The sequence below is a fragment of the Herpailurus yagouaroundi genome, unplaced genomic scaffold (assembly GCF_014898765.1).
Source record: "Herpailurus yagouaroundi ecotype Mexico unplaced genomic scaffold, PumYag 100, whole genome shotgun sequence".
Lineage (NCBI taxonomy): Eukaryota > Metazoa > Chordata > Mammalia > Carnivora > Felidae > Herpailurus > Herpailurus yagouaroundi.
This window is the reverse complement of record NW_024412391.1, coordinates 28,471,076-28,488,137: the sequence shown is the minus strand read 5'-3', so window position 1 is coordinate 28,488,137 and position 17,062 is coordinate 28,471,076. Positions and strand designations below refer to the sequence as shown.

The 17,062-nt window shown below is 35.0% G+C and overlaps 1 protein-coding gene across 5 annotated transcripts in view; it reads right to left on the bottom strand.

Annotated features, from left to right (window-relative positions):
• The window catches only part of TFEC (transcription factor EC), a 140,859-nt gene that overhangs the window by 49,459 nt on the left and 74,338 nt on the right, over nt 1-17,062 (bottom strand). For all 5 annotated transcript variants that reach the window (XM_040472180.1, XM_040472181.1, XM_040472182.1 and 2 more), the window contains one exon: nt 644-892. In XM_040472180.1, the coding sequence (XP_040328114.1) occupies nt 644-892 (249 nt within the window). The remainder of the gene's footprint in view (nt 1-643; nt 893-17,062) is intronic.

Sequence of the window (17,062 nt, the reverse complement as noted above, 5' to 3'; positions counted from 1 at the left end):
GTGGTTTGTCAGTTCAATTAATTCTTCAGTACTTTTTGAAGATTCATTCATAAGCAGGTCACAATAAATATAAACCCCATGACATCACACATTTTTATTCATTTTGTATCCCAGGCACCTCTAAATTCCTGTAATTTAGTAAATGGTAGACATGTATTTGTGAAAACTATAAATGAGTAAATAATTAATAGTAAGAAATCCAGATACGATTCCATAAAATGTTAAGTGCAATAAGTTTTTTAGTCTTATTACAGAGCACATATTGACTGCTGTTTAAAAAACTTCTTCCTATTTTATTTTAATGGGTATTTAAGATAATATAACTATTGATAAATATTTTAACTAAATATACCAGGAAATCTTTACAAAGCTAAATCTCTCTAATATAAATTACTGTTAGAGCTTAGTTTGACTCACACTGATACATAACTGAAACGAGTATTGAAAAATGAGTTGTTATATTTTATTATGCATAGTAATTAAGATGTGCATAACTAACTATTATATATGAATCCATGAAGACATCCCTTGTGTTAAATGCATTTGAATTTGGAATGTTTACTATAAAAATGTAGACTTCAATTTCTTTACATTTTTTCTCAAAACCTGATTATAGGTTTTCATAAGTAGCTATTAGACATACATGCCATTCCACATTGTCATCTTCTTTCCCAAGAGTTAGTAACTTGGTGAGTGGATTTCCAGTAAGGCCAGTGTCACTCTCGGGAGAAGGGTGCCCATGCTGTAGCAGAAGCGCACTGCTTGGCGTTGGAGGCTGTGACCGTTTAAGAGTCTGGTTGACGATTTGGTAGTCAAGGGTCATGAAGGGTTTTACTTGTCTCTGCACTTTCTGTAGCTGGGACTTCGCAGGACTTTCCAGGTGTGCTGAGACCTACAAAATAGAAACAGAACAAACGTGTGGTAACATTTGGTGAATTCGAGTTCCACCTTCAACAACTGAATTATGACAGACACACCACAATATCTGCTTCTCTCAAATTTATGATTCGTGCTTCTGTCATAATTTATACAAGATACTAGTAGGTGATAGTTTTTAAGAAGTAATTTAAACTTACTAAAATATTTTTAGTGCTAATTCATTTTTTAAAGAATAGCCCTCAAAATAATATGCAGCCGAACCAAAATTTGGAATAAACACATAAGCCCCGATACTTTTTGAGGTTCCAGAAAAGAAAGCCTAAAATAATACAAGGAAAATATAGCTGATTCACTATTATTAGTAATTTTCATATAATATGTATTTTCTGGATTTTTTATATTACAAAAAATATTCTATGGGACGTAATCACAACTATTTTTTATTAAATATATATATGTATATTTACGTTTGTTTATTTATTTTGAGAAAGAGAGAGCAATGGGGGAGGGGCAGAGAGAGAGAGGGAGAGAGAGAAAATCCCAAGCAGGCTCTGCACTGTCGATGCGGGGTCGAACTCACAAGCGGTGAGATCATGACCTGAGCCAAGACCTTTAACCGAGTGAGCCACCCAGGCGCCTCATTATTTTTTTTAATATTTTATTATTTATTCTTGAGAGACAGAGAGAGACAGAACGTGAGCGGGGGAAGGGCAGCAAGAGGGAGAAACAGAGTCTGAAGCAGGCTCCAGGCTCTGAGCTGTCTCCACAGAGCCCTACGCAGGGCTTGAACTCACAAGCTGTGAGATGGTGACCTGAGCTAGTCGGAGGTTTAACCAACTGAGCCACCCAGGTGCCCCTCAGGGGCCTCATTATTAAATATTTTAAAAAATTATCCAAGATGGAGCAGAACTAGAAATATATATACTAAATATGAAATGTGATTCTTTATGGGTGGTGAATATGTAGGTAACTTTTTTTTTTTTTTTACTTTTCCATATTTTTTAAAGTTTCTGTGCTAGACTTATTTTTATTTTTAAAAATCTTATTTTTAGGGGCATCTGATTCGATCTTGATCTTAGGGTCATGAGTTCAAGCCCAAGTATAGAGTTCCATACATTAATTAATTAATTAATTAACAAATAACATCTTATTTTTAAACCTTTCCATATTCTCAATAATAATCATGTAGAGTACTATGAATTGAAGGAACCATTCAGAGAAAAATCTAACCAGTGTCATGTGTCAACTAAACAACTATCCAGTATTTTGAAAGCCCTTTTCAAAACACAGCCTTAAAATTCTGTTAGTTATCACAGTTAACGATTTAACATTAATTGCACAAGGGCAATTGTAAGCATTTCAAGCTTTTCCTGTAAAAGACTCTGAAAGTAGTATTGCCTGCCTGTCCTCTTTATATTTACTATGCTGTGATGTGGCTTCTAATACATTTTCCTCAAGTGGCCTATATATAAACCTATTTAATATTTCCCTCATGTTAAACAATAGTAAAGACTGCGGTACAGTGCTTATTTTTCCTTTTATTTCAGCGACACAAACTACTCCTTAAATCCCTTAACATGCATTAGCTCAGATAAATAGCCTTTACAAAGTATTTTGCATTTAAATTAGCTGGTTTGGGGTACAATATTGTAGTAGTTACTTTAGTTTAATTCTGTTATGCTGACATTTTTAGCATTATTTTAATTGTACCTCCATAAAATAATTTTTCAGTCATATAAAAAAGATTAAGATTGGTAATAAAGATTACACATATTACTAATTATATTGCTATGAGCTTTAAAGTTGTAAAATAACATTTCATTAAAATGCCAGTGGTAATTTTTTTAGGGTAGCTATTTAGATTATTTTACAGTTTTAGTTAATCCTTCTTAATCTGCATATACACACAAAATATACATTATAAGTAGCATCTTCAGATTTACAAATCATACAATGTGACAGAAGACTAAAGAACATTGTATACCTACAAATGAAAAATACCTCCCGTTCTGAGAAAAGTATGTTGAATCAGAATTTACAACGTTCATTAACTAATTCATTTTTCACTTTGCATCCATTGACTCTAAGCCTTCATTAGAGTACTTACTGCATTTGGTGTTACATCAAGAGTACAAGAGAAGTCGTAAATGTGATCCCAGGGCTCTACAAGCTTATGATCTAGGTGGGTAGTATTAATATACAATTACAGTAAAAATACTAATACTAATACTAATAATATGCAACAGGTATCAGGCACTGTGCTAAGCTATTTACATTCATTATTTCATTTAATCTTTGTTACAGCCTTAGGAGGGAAGTATCATTAGTATCCTCACTGCACTAGGTAGATGAAGCCACTGAGACAGAGGGATGTAATAACATGCCTCCTCTCACTCTGCTAGTAAGGGATGGAGCTGGAATACAGAACCTGCCTTCTTAAACACTATGCAATCTTGGCCCTTGAATAAATAATTGAAGTGACTAAAGTGCAAAGCCAAAGCTTAGGGTTGCGTACAATGAATTAAAAATGCCACAAAAAGCAGTGGCTTTTTAAAATGAATTATAAGAGAAAGTGGTTATAAATCAGGTATTGGAAGGAAATGGCCCTGTACATGCGGCAAAGGGAAGGAAATCTCAAATACAAAAGATCAAAGCAAACAAGAAAGAAGACAAGAAGTTGGGAGATGGTCACAAATGTTAGTTGTCGAAAAGAACTCACACGAGTATGTTTCCTTTCTCAAAGCAAGACTACCATCTCCTCTTTAGACCATTATATACAGATACAGAATAAAATATAAAATGGGATCAACCCTAATTATGCCTAAATTATTGTGGAGGTTTTTTTTTGTTTCTTTGTTTTTTTGTTTTTTACAGAGAATTACAATGGGTTAGTAGGCAAAAGTGAAGACTGTCTGGGACAGTCAGAGAACAGTTATAGGGTAAGCATAAGGGATTAAAGCTTAGTGGAGCAGGGAAAGATAATAATAGGATGTGAAAAAAAACTACTGCCCAGAAAATCTCCATCTCCTTCAATAATGAACTGATACCAGAACAATGAGACAGGTAAGTGTAAAGCAGCAACTAAACCACATGCAACCTATTTTAAAATATTTTTAAATTGCCTGGCCTGAAGTCACAGCCACACAGCTATTGGATTTCTTTACTGAAGGCCCCAGTATTTTGTGAGATAAAGTAGATGAAATGATAGGTCGCCATTCTTCATTTATCCACTTATTTAAGAATATTTTTTTGAGTACCAAATGCATATGCACTGAGTGGTACACTGAAGGTAGAAGGGAACTAACCACAGTGTCTGCCTTCATAGAGTTGTGGTCTAGTCCAAGTTTAGAAAGATAGGAGGAGAGGGGCTCCTGGGTGGCTCTGTCGGTTGTGTCCGACTTCAACTCAGGTCATGATCTCATGGTCAGTGGGTTCAAGCCCCACATCGGGCTCTGTGCTGACAGCTCAGAGCCTGGAACCTGCTTCAGATTCTGTGTCTCCCTCTCTCTCTCTGTCCCTCCCCTGCTCACATTCTGTCCCTCTCTCTCACTCTCTTAAAACTAAATAAACATTAAAAAAATTAGTGAAAAAGAAAGATATGAGGAGAAAGAGAAGAAAAATATGAGATATCTAAGGGCAAGGACTGTGTTTACCTTGCTGGCTGCTTTACTGTCATTCATCCTGTACATAACCCCGAGAATGGCACACAGCAGGTGATTAAAATTGTGTTCGCATGTGTTCAATGAATGAATGAATGATTCATTAAAGTACAGTGTTTGAATAACTTTCATAATACCATGGAGAGCTTTGGGAATCCACTAAAAGAGCTGGTAAACCATGACCAGAATATCAAAGTTTATACCTAGAAAGCTGGAGCAGCTGTAGACTGTGATTTAGTTCATTGGACTTTCAAAGAGATTGAGACCATCCAAATGTAAGGAAATTTTGCTTACAAAAGCAGTAAGTAAATCATATCCCCAGAACTCTGTACTATGCTTGAACACTATCACTCTGACACGCTGCTATTGCAAACTAAACATAACGATGGTCAAATCCAAGCTTCTGTCTGTACGCAGAAGTCTATTTTATTCCATTTAAAAGAATGTATGTACTTATAGTCTCCGTATTTTCCAAACAGTTATAAATAAATATAAAGTGTGAATGTGGTAAGAGATACTTATACCAGGAAGTGTAGGCTGAAGATTAATATTTCAATTGAGTACAAAAATTTATCCATGAGCATCCTGGCAGCCAAGGGAAAATGGGAAGTTTAATATATGTATATATATTATATAGGGTGGAACCTTGTGATATTGCAGACATTTGAGCATTTTTGATCTGTAGTGTTTGCCCCATGTGGGTCAACCTAATATATATTTCTTATTAAGTAATTAGATCATACCAGTTCTGAGGAGAGACAAATATTTTTATGAATAATACCTGAGAATTTATAAGCTGCATATTTTCATGGATGACTTTAACAAAATATTGAACAAAATTCCAATAAGCAGTTTTTGTAAAATATGCAATGAAATTCTTCATATCCCATATTTAAAAAAATATTTTCTTAATTTGGGTCACCCAGGAAATACAGCCTAAGACTTGCCTAGGGGAGGTTTCATGGGGTGGGAGGTGGTGGGTGATTTCAGAACCTGAGCCACAGTAGGGTGAGGAAAGCAGGATCAGGCACAGGGAAGAGTGGCTCAGTTGCGAAGTTGACCATCTAGGCGATGCACCATCACATCCACTATGTTTATTTCGGAAAAAAGGCCCAAAGCATAATATGCATCAGTGCAAGTGAAACGTCCAAAATACATTAACTTGTACAAATGTGACTGGACACTTAGATAGCACTTCCAGCCTCCAGGGCAATTTACACTGCAGACTCCATGTTCAGATACACTGATCCAGAGGGTCACCTGATATGATCATCATTCTGATATCAATTGTCTCAAACTAAACTTTAGATAGAAATTATGGTGTTAACAAGAAGTTCCATTATTTGGAGTTAAAAAACTAAAAAGGCTAGCTTAAAAGTCTATTTTTTTAAGATTTCAAATGCAGTTTAGATTCCCATGTTCTTATAAAGGGATATGATCTTTTAAGAAGTTAGAAATAACGTATTAGTGAGCTACACAAATGTTTAGAACCACTAATGCGAGAACTAGAGCAATGTGCTTAATGGGTAAACAATTTTTTAAAAAATCAGAATCACACAAACTCCTGCAAATACAATAAACTAAAGGGAAGGAGTTGGTCAGGAAGCAAAAAATGCATACTCCTGGTTTCAGGAAACATGATTGGAGAATCACCTCACAAAGGCAAGATGTATGTATCTGTGTTGTTGTTGTTGTTGTTTTCCTTTTTCTATTTGTTTTTAGACTAGAATAGATGCAGGAATCCTTATTACCGAGAGAATTGATGGAGGTCCACGAGAAAGCAGCCTAATGTCATAAAAAAAAAAAAAAAGTCAGCTATCATTCTCTGACAATAGTAGGTGAAACAAAAGATGATTTAGGGTAACTGATAATCTAATAAAAAAAATTTTAAGTCTCAGAATTTAGATCAAGCTTGTGAGGGTTCAAATTTACAAATCAGCAAAGATTTCATTAGCAATTAAATAATGTTAACAAAATGTTATTAATTGACCTTATTTGCATTTGGGTGTAAGATCTCTTGGTAGGTAGAAGACTGTGGAGTAATGTGGGCCAGCCATGCAGTGTTGGCTAGAAGGACTCTCTATGCCCCCATGTGGAGTCATTCTTACTTTCACACAGTGGTTTTCAAATTATGCTCCTAGATACATGAGTTCATTGCTCCAATTTACTTTTCAGTGTTCTACACTGTAGTCTTTTGACCTAGTTCTTGTATGGGTTTCATATCCCATCAGTGGATAACAACAGAGAGAGTATATTGTACAAAGAAATTTTAGAAGTAAGTAGGTAGTTGCACCAAAAAAATCTTTGAAGGACTCCACCAACCCTGTGATTCTCCATCTATACATAGTTGTATCTTTCCTCCTTAATACTGCCATCTATCATATAAATACTTATAAATATGATCCATTCACATATATAAGGTTCTTTTAAAATGTTATCTTTTTATAGAGAAACCATAAGATAATGATAAAAGCCCTCAGCTAATTCTTTCAACATTTACTGAGAGTTTAACATTTAATGAGAGTTTGCTCTTTGTTAAAGCCAGTCCCAAGGGAAAGTCATTCCTCTCTAGAAAGCAGGTCTATGACCCATGTGTCACTATCCACCTGGAGACCACTTATCTAAACTGAGGGCACAGGACCTGGGAGGAGATAAAACACCTTCTGGGTACTGGCCTTTTGAAACTCAAAACTAAAAAGTGATGGCAAACATCACATGAGCAATTATCTCAATAACAAGACTTTTTATCACCATTAATTTGACTAGCCAAACAAATCAATCAAGCAAACATGGACACCTACCTAATAAGCATGTTTAGACTATCTGAAAGGAGAGAAACAGAAATCTATTCAGCAAGAAATAGATTTAGAGTAAATATAGTACTCTGTGATAGTAAATAAAAACACATACACTGCCACCAAACACACGCATTTGCATGCATGTACACACTCACACACCCCTATGAAAAAGCAGCACAGATAATACCATTCACTACAACATGACAGTCCTTATTTAATTTTGTTAATTTTGTACTAAGCTTGAATTTAATAAATGAAGCAAAAGCTTGGACTTCACAAGTGAGTAATAGGTAACTATTCATTATGTTCCTAGCATCAGAGGTATATAAGAAGAAATCTATTTTGGGGGGCTTATGAATCTACTACCTCTAGGTACCTACTCATAAATGCCACATGACATTTGTTAATGTTATACAGTAAAGATTAATAACTCATTTCTTCAAATCTTACTTTCTTCATAGCAGTCTTTGGATATGATATATCCATAAATCTCATCTTGACTAAACCTAAAATTATACAGTCGAGCTTGTCTGATTGAGATATAACTATTGAACAAAGTAGGGCCCGGTTCATCAAAAGTTTTACTTAGGTTTCTGAATAACTGTCAGCATATTTCAGCTGAGTATTATATAATCCAAAGCTATTTAATGGATAATAATGTAAAATATGATTGTAACATATTCCTTCAGTCACAATCATCTGAATTTGGATAATTCCAGTGGTATGTCTTTCAGGAGAGACCTCCACTTAGAAGACTTGAAAGAGGCATTAATATTATTAAGCAGAGTTTGTTTAATTCAGTAGTGTTCTATCAGTAAAAATGCTTGTACTCCATGTACACTTGTATTTACACTATAAAGTCTAAGCTTCCCTTATAATTCAATCTAGCTCCATCTATACTTGCACTGATTTGTTTTGTTGATGCTAGCATCTCAGAAGAATTACTATATTATACCTTTAAAAGAATTAGAACAAATAACAGCAATAATCGTGGCTTACTTGTGCTGATCGGTTTTTAAGAGCATGTGTATTTGGAGTTTTTGAGCCACAAACATCAATTAAGAATCACATCCAGAGTCTAACCACCTCATGTTGGCTTCAGAACAACACAAAAGGACCTGCACACACTCAAGTCAACTGGCAACAACATCAATGACTAAAATATGTTAATATGAAACATGGGAGATAACTTGAACCATAATACTTCAAAATATATTTGAACATCTGTACTCAGGTTTAGCATTTACTGATTCTACAAATATTTTTGAGTGCCTACTACAGATCAGATTTTATTCAACTATAATAAGTTCTGGGGATATAGTTATGAACAAAAGAGACAATCCAGTCTTCAAAGAATTCACAGTTTATTAGGAGAGATAGATAACTAAACACATAATTGTAACACAATGTGATAAACTATGTGAAAGTAAAAGGTATCACAAAAGCAAGCAGAATGACCCAGACAAAAGGGAAGCAAGTTATTCAAATGAACGTGTGTGCCTGGATACTTATGTAGGTAACAGTGGTGAGAAAAATGAAACATGGTCTCTCTCCTCATGCAGCTTTTGGACAGGCAAAAGGGACAGATGTTAATCAAACTATCGCACAAATGACTGTAAATTCTCAAGCTCTGTAATAGGAAGGAGAAACACCTAAGACTATGAGCCTGGGGACAGAAATTATTTAGACAGAAGTTAGGGATGGCTTAGAGGAAGGGATGATAGGACTGAATCTGGAAGATGACAAGGAAGTAACTAGAGCAAGAGTATAGAGAAAGAATTCCGAGAAAGAATTCCAGGGAGATGGAACAGCATGTGCAAAGACCTTGATGGGAGGAAGCAAGATGAGAAAAATGCTTGAGAGGAATTAAAGAACTGGAGCAGAGAGCTGACAGTGTGGTGTGGGACAGAAGAGTCCAGCACAACCAGTCCATGCAATCCTGCAGGTATATAAATGTGTCTTATTCTCTTTACCACAGCAAAGGGGAGAGTAGTAGTTCAGCCAGATAAATTCTAGGGGGTAAAAGGAGAGTGCAGGAAATAAAAAAGGGTGGTTTGAACTAAGGTCAGGTGACAAGGGTGAGGTAGTCACATGGAAACAAGTAGCTGGATTTGAGATGTTCCAAAATAGATTAAGAAATGACCCCTGAGTTTGTGGCTTAAGTAACTGAATGAATAGTGATGCCCTTCCCAGAGAAGACTGGAGTTTTGGGAGGGACAGAGAATCCTAAGTTTGCTTTTGAACACATTGAGTTTGTGAAGTTTTGAAGATATCCAAGAGGGTATGTGAAGTAGACAGCTAGACAAATGGTTCTGGAACTCAGAAGTCAAGTATGGACCATGGATACAACTAATTTGACATTTACACTTAGATGATAACTGATGAGATGATTTGTGGAGGATGTACAGAATTAGAAGAGGGCCTAGAACTAAACATGATGAACTCCCAAGCTCTAATTACACGTGGAGCAATCAATTTTGTATTTTTCCCCTAGGTCCTATGGATTTCTTTCACATATTTTACAAAATGTTCACTCAAAGTTTGTATGGGTTATATAGGAGTAAATCCTCCTAAATTAAATAATTATTAGTTCTTTATATTTCCAAAGTCATGCATTCAACCCATTGATATAGATACAGACTTATTTATTAATCCAATTGCATCACAACTCTCATTATCAGTTCTCAACCTTTTAATAGCAATTTTAAAATCCAAAAAGCTCTGAAAACCAGAAGTAGTTTTGGGGTTGTTGCTGTTTTGTTTGCTTTTTTAAGTCTGGTGCAAACCCATTTGGTGACAAAATCCGATCTGAAATAAAGTAAGGCTATTTATAATCTTTCTTTATCTCACTTATAGTAGATATTCATAGGAATTTCTGCAGATATATTAATGTGTTTGAATATGGGATGCAGTCTTGGGCCCCTCTGGGGTTGTCAAGGTATGAGTAGTAATGTACCACATTACATTTCAATATCTGAAGTACCAAGAATTCTAAAACACACCTAGCCCTAGTTTTCTGGATAATAGATTTTGTACTCTTTTTGTTTATTGAGTGAACATCCTGTAGAAAAGACTATGCTACAGGCTTTGCATAAATTATTTTATTTAATCTTATAACATCATAAATTAAAAATTCAAATAGGCCTGCACTATTATTTTTTAAAACTTCAGCACAATATTTAATTCTATTTTATTTTCTGAAATTATAATGTATCAATAATCAAAATTCAAATTGAGCATATACTATCTCTTGGGGAAGAAATGCGATGAAGAAATGTGCCTTCTGATTCAACAGACAAACTGAATGAATGAAAGATGTGTTTTCCCTTTAATAAGAAGGAATTGTTCAGGTGTAACATTATATTTTTGATATTATTAGACATATTTATATGTAGTTTAAATGAGTTGATACTACTCTTGGAAGCTTCAGAAGTTTCTCATACAATTAACTTGCCTTCCGTAAATGTAGAAATATACAAGTTAGTTATTTAAGCTAGATTCATTAACATGTCTTAAATTTCTTTTTTAAAAAGTTTATATGACTGCATTTAAACTTAAACATTAATATTTAATAAGAGGACTTTTATAAAGCAAAAGACATTTTGCTTCAGAAGTCAACAATTGGGCTTAGATGATATTTTACACTTCACAGTTACTTTCAACTTAAAACAAAGCTCTAATGTAATAGTTAAATGTACTTTTTTTCATCCTCAGTATAGTGACCTTAAATCATTTTCATTATGAAGTTGTAAATGTTCTTTCAAGAATTCACAGAATAAAGGAGCAACAAGACTGACTTCTTTAAAAGGTCTTATTTCAAATACCTTGGAAAGTCATCAGTGCATTTATTTTTAATCTTACATGTTCTAAAATAGATTCAAAACCATAAATAAGAATACCTGGGACCAAAATCCAAATCTCCCTATTAATTCTTGTCGTTGCTTGCATCATTCTGTTACAAATGCATTATATTTTTCATCTTTAATATATCTAATGGTTAGATTTGGGATAATATTAATATATCATCAACTTATACAGACCTTGAAGAAGAAAGTCACAGGCCACATAAGGTAGTTGAATTTATAACAAAGAAATTTGTGTATTTTGTGAGATTAAAAAGATCATAAAGGTTTATTCCTGGAAAAAAAATTCTAAACAATTCAAGTGGTTTTATCTTATCTTGGGTTTGAAAACTTTTTATATCCTTTATCTACTTTATGAGTTGATATATGATCATCAATTAATGAAGTCATTTTTATCATAATAAAATGTCATCATTAGAACTGCAGTATTCCAGTCTAACCACTTTCTAAAGAATATGATTGCGGCATTTTAGGTAGTTAAATATTAAAATAATCTAATTGAAAATGAGACTATGAGATTATTCATTTTGATTGACAAACTGCAGAAAATGGCTTTGTTTCATACATACATTTCTATCACTTAATTTTTACAGTTATTATTTATATTTCTGGGGAAAAAAGGTAAAATTTGCATTGTCTTTCTTTTACTTAACTAGTAAATATGATGATCTCTGGCTCTTTGTGTTTTAAATGCATGTGTTATTACTTTATCTACATTAATCAAATTTTTCAAGTAATCATGCCTTCATGTAGGAAAGGCCTTCCGGTACATAGGTGTAGATTCACCTCTCCTTGTCACAGAAGAACAATGTTTCTTTAGAATCAAAGAAACACACTCCCATCTTAAATTTTTTGGAGTTATAGAAAGTACATAGCCATGAAACATGAATTCATTGAGAAGACTGATCACAGAACCTCATGGACTAATTGAAAGCCCCAGAATGCCGAATAATAGTAGTCACTGTCACACATAGAATCAAACATTCCAATGGCTAAAGTAGGGACTTTTGTCCTCATTCCATAGATGAAGAAACTAAAGCTCAAACAGGTTATCGGACTTGGTCACAATCACACAGGCAAAAAAAAAAAAAAAGTGAACTCTGCTTCTTGTCTTCTGATTGCAAGTAGGGTATTCTTTCAACTACAAGGTATTTATTATCAGTTCACAAGGATAATAAAAATGAACTCCAGCCTCCACTATTAGAAAACAAATTGTGTCCTATATCTGTATACAAGTATCAATCAGCTGATTCCACTCTGGTGGAAAAATCTTTGGAGTTGCTTCCCCATGATTAGTTAACTTTGACTCGGCTCGCTCATGATTTTGTTTTTGTGTTTTGCTTTGCCTGTCTTGTAACCATCACATGGTGCAAGATCTGGGTTCTCTATCCAGTATGGAGCGATGCTGCATTTGATATCTATCATGAGAAAAATATTAACTTTAGATGAATGTTTCCTTTTTTTTTTTTTTTAAGATTCTTTGTTCCACTTTGGTCTCTAGATCTGTGTATTAAAGGTACACAATTCTGAAGAGTCTTAGTCCTTTTTCCCAGGAGAAGATTTAGTTTCCTTATATCATCTTTACTTAAATGTTTCTTTCCTGAAAACCTCTAACTCCTTTTCATGAGACAGAACAGGTAGATGGAGAGGGAGGAGGTGAGGAAGGCAGAAAATATTATTTTCAGCTTGGCTTATTCTGAATAAAAATCTTGAGCGTTCTAGAATTCTAGTTAGTATTGTAACTTTGGAATATGTGGAAAATATTTACTGTAACTTCAGAGATGAAGATCTAGGATTCTCTTTCCATTGTAATTTGAGCAGACAAACCAACTAAAAGAAAACTTTTTCATTGAAATTTAAAAAGAAAAAAATACATAATTAAAAAATATATTATTTTAGTCTTTTTAAGCTTTCACCAATTATTTTAAATTATTCCATGGCAAATAAAACAATGCTTCCCTCACCAAAGATGTCCATATCCTAATCCCCAGAACCTATGATATGTTACCCTATGTTACAAGGAGATTTTGAAAGTGTGATTAAATTAAGGATTAAGGTGCAGCTGAGAGGCTGCGCTGGTCAAGGATGCTCAGGGATAACAGAATGATGGGCAAGAAGTGACTCTCACAGTGTGAGCTGACTGAAATAGGTAGAGTAAAAGCTTCATGGGGAAGGGAACAAAGGCCTAAAGGTGAGAAGATGGAGTAATCAATGGATTAAAAGACTCAGTTACACCAAAGAGAAAGTACAAAGAGTAAGAATGCAAGAAAGCTGGAAGGCTGGGGCCCGAGCTTAGGACACTGGATCATCCTCTGAAATCCCCTAAACAAGGTACTCCAGAATCTGCCCCTGTCAACTTTTATGTTTTCATTTTTCCTGTCAGTTGCTCACTGCCCCTAAACTGAAGGAAACCAGCCGACACTCCCATAAATGTCCCTCCCTGATCGTTACTACAGGTCACTTGCTTGGTGGTGGCAAAAATCCTACCATAAAAGATTTATTGGTAAAGTATACTGTCTATCAACCATGCTTCTTCTTATCAGTGAGAAATCATTTCCAAAACTGCAACATCAGACATTGTTTTAATTTTCCTCCTTACTGCCTGGAGAAAATCTTACAATGACTAAATGGTGGACATTTGTTCACTTTAAATATGATGTTTCCATGAGACTAAACAAAGTACAGTGATACATTGCATAGCTAATTTGGTTTCTAAGTGTTTCTACCATGTAATAACTTATTATATTTTAATAACTTATTGTCACAGTTTATGGGAGTCTTCCTTGTCATTGAAACTGAATTTTTAAGTACTCAGCCACAAGATTATAAGGTAAGCAGACAACTGCCATGGAATCCAAAGACAATAATAAATAGAATGAATAGGACACAGTATACTACATTTATACAGTATTTTACTATCAACAGAGCACTTTCTTACCTACTTAACCCTTTTATGATTTCATATTTAGTCCCTTATGATTCTAATCTCTTATTTCATGCATTTTACTGATGAACTAATGCTCAGAGGGGTCAACCAAGTTATAGAAGCAGCACAGTTAAAAAAATCAATCTAGATCTGCTTACATTATACTCTCTTCAAAGTTAAAAATTATACTAATAATTATCATAATAATGGTATAAATTCTAGTAAGTATAGTAAGTATTGCTTTGTGTCAGGCACAGAGCTTGCTTTACCTTGTCTCAGGTAATCTTCATAGTAAGCCACTGAGGTGAGCTGCCTAATTCTCTCCATAGGAGAAAGTAAAAATAGAGGATAGGTTTAGGAGCTTTGAGGCAAAACAAAAGTTCAAATCCTCACTGGCATCACTACTGAGTCTCTGTTCCTCATAAGAAGTAATTATTAAAGCAAAGCTTTTTGCCTTTCAAATTAACAAATATGTCTTAATTCTTAATACCTAGTGCTGAGGGGGAAACAACACAACAGATACTCGCATGAGTTGCTACCAAGGAGGTAAATTTGTGCAATACATTTATATAGCTTAAGGAAATAATCCTAAATGTGTAAAAACTCTGAAGCATCAAGCTGATCATTGAAACGTTATTAATAATGATTCTATAATATAGAGAAAATATCAAATTTAAACATATATCCCAATGGTGTCTCTATAGCATGCTTTCAACTCTGAGATTTGATTTAGCTCTCCCTTTTACTCAGATCAAAGGGCTTTATTGCTAAAAACAGTTAATCATAAAATGACTAGAAAGTATTAACTTTGAAAACAAAACTAAAGTAGTTTCGTTTCCCTATATCAATCACAAAATTTTAAAAAAACAGAATGATACATCAGGTGACATACAAGGGAAAATATGACTATTAAGCAAGCTATTTTAAGAAAAGTGCCATAACTTTAATGTCATTACTAATATTGTAGCTCTAACTTCTATCTAATCTTATAATTGAATATATTTAATAGAAGTACATAAGGTAGCAACAAAGTTCTGAACATTTACTAAACATTTCCGTTTCCATGGGAAAAGTTAGAATTTTAGGAGGGTTAAAGAGCAGCATGTGAATAAGTCTTTCAAACAATAACAGGATATTTCAAATTCTCAGTGTTAAACACATTAGGATACTCGACCAACATAAAACAGATGATAAAAAAATATGCTTACAGCAGACAATAACCTCAATGCATTCTCCCCATAAAATCCAACATTATGGTATTGGCACAAAAACAGACACATAGACCAATGGAATAGAATAGAAACCCCAGAACTAGACCCACAAAATTATGGCAAACTAATCTTTGACAAAGCAGGAAAGAATATCCAATGGAAAAAAGACAGTCTCTTTAACAAATGGTGCTGGGAGAACTGGACAGAAACATGCAGAAGGTTGAAACTAGACCACTTTCTCACACCATTCACAAAAATAAACTCAAAATGGATAAAGAACCTGAATGTGAGACAGGAAACCATCAAAACTCTAGAGGAGAAAGCAGGAAAAGACCTCTCTGACCTCAGTCATAGCAATTTCTTACTTGACACATCCCCAAAGGCAAGGGAATTAAAAGCAAAAATGAACTACTGGGACCTTATGAAGATAAAAAGCTTCTGCACAGCAAAGGAAACAACCAACAAAACTAAAAGGCAACCAATGGAATGGGAAAAGATATTTGCAAATGACATATCGGACAAAGGGCTAGTATCCAAAATCTATAAAGAGCTCACCAAACTCCACACCCGAAAAACAAATAATCCAATGAAGAAATGGGCAGAAAACATGAATAGACACTTCTCTAAAGAAGACATCCAGGGGCGCCTGGGTGGTGCAGTCGGTTAAGCGTCCGACTTCAGCCAGGTCACGATCTCGCGGTCCGTGAGTTCGAGCCCCGCGTCAGGCTCTGGGCTGATGGCTCAGAGCCTGGAGCCTGTTTCCGATTCTGTGTATCCCTCTCTCTCTGCCCCTCCCCCGTTCATGCTCTGTCTCTCTCTGTCCCAAAAATAAATAAATGTTGAAAAAAAAATTAAAAAAAAAAAAAAGAAGACATCCAGATAGCCAACAGGCACATGAAAAGATGCTCAACGTCCCTCCTCATCAGGGAAATACAAATCAAAACCACAGTCAGGTATCACCTCACGCCAGTCAGAGTGGCCAAAATGAACAAATCAGGAGACTATAGATGCTGGAGAGGATGTGGAGAAACGGGAACCCTCTTGCACTGTTAGTGGGAATGCAAATTGGTGCAGCCACTCTGGAAAACAGTGTGGGGGTTCCTCAAAAAATTAAAAATAGACCTACCTTATGACCCAGCAATAGCACTGCTAGGAATTTACCCAAGGGATACAGGAGAACTGATGCATAGGGGCACTTGTACCCCAATGTTTATAGCAGCACTCTCAACAATAGCCAAATTATGGAAAGAGCCTAAATGTCCGTCAACTGATGAATGGATAAAGAAATTGTGGTTTATATACACAGTGGAGTACTATGTGGCAATGAGAAAGAATGAAATATGGCCCTTTGTAGCAACATGGATGGAACTGGAGAGTGTGATGCTAAGTGAAATAAGCCATACAGAGAAAGACAGATACCATATGGTTTCACTCTTATGTGGATCCTGAGAAACTTAACAGAAACCCATGAGGGAGGGGAAGGGAAAAAAAAAAAAAGAGGTTAGAGTGGAAGAGAGCCAAAGTATAAGAGACTCTTAAAAACTGAGAACAAACTGAGGGTTGATGGGGGGTGGGAGGGAGGGGAGGGTGGGTGATGGGTATTGAGGAGGGCACCTTTTGGGATGAGCACTGGGTGTTGTATGGAAACCAATTTGACAATAAATTTCATATATAAATAAAAAAAAAATGGGCAGAGGACCTGATAGACATTTTACCAAAGAAGACA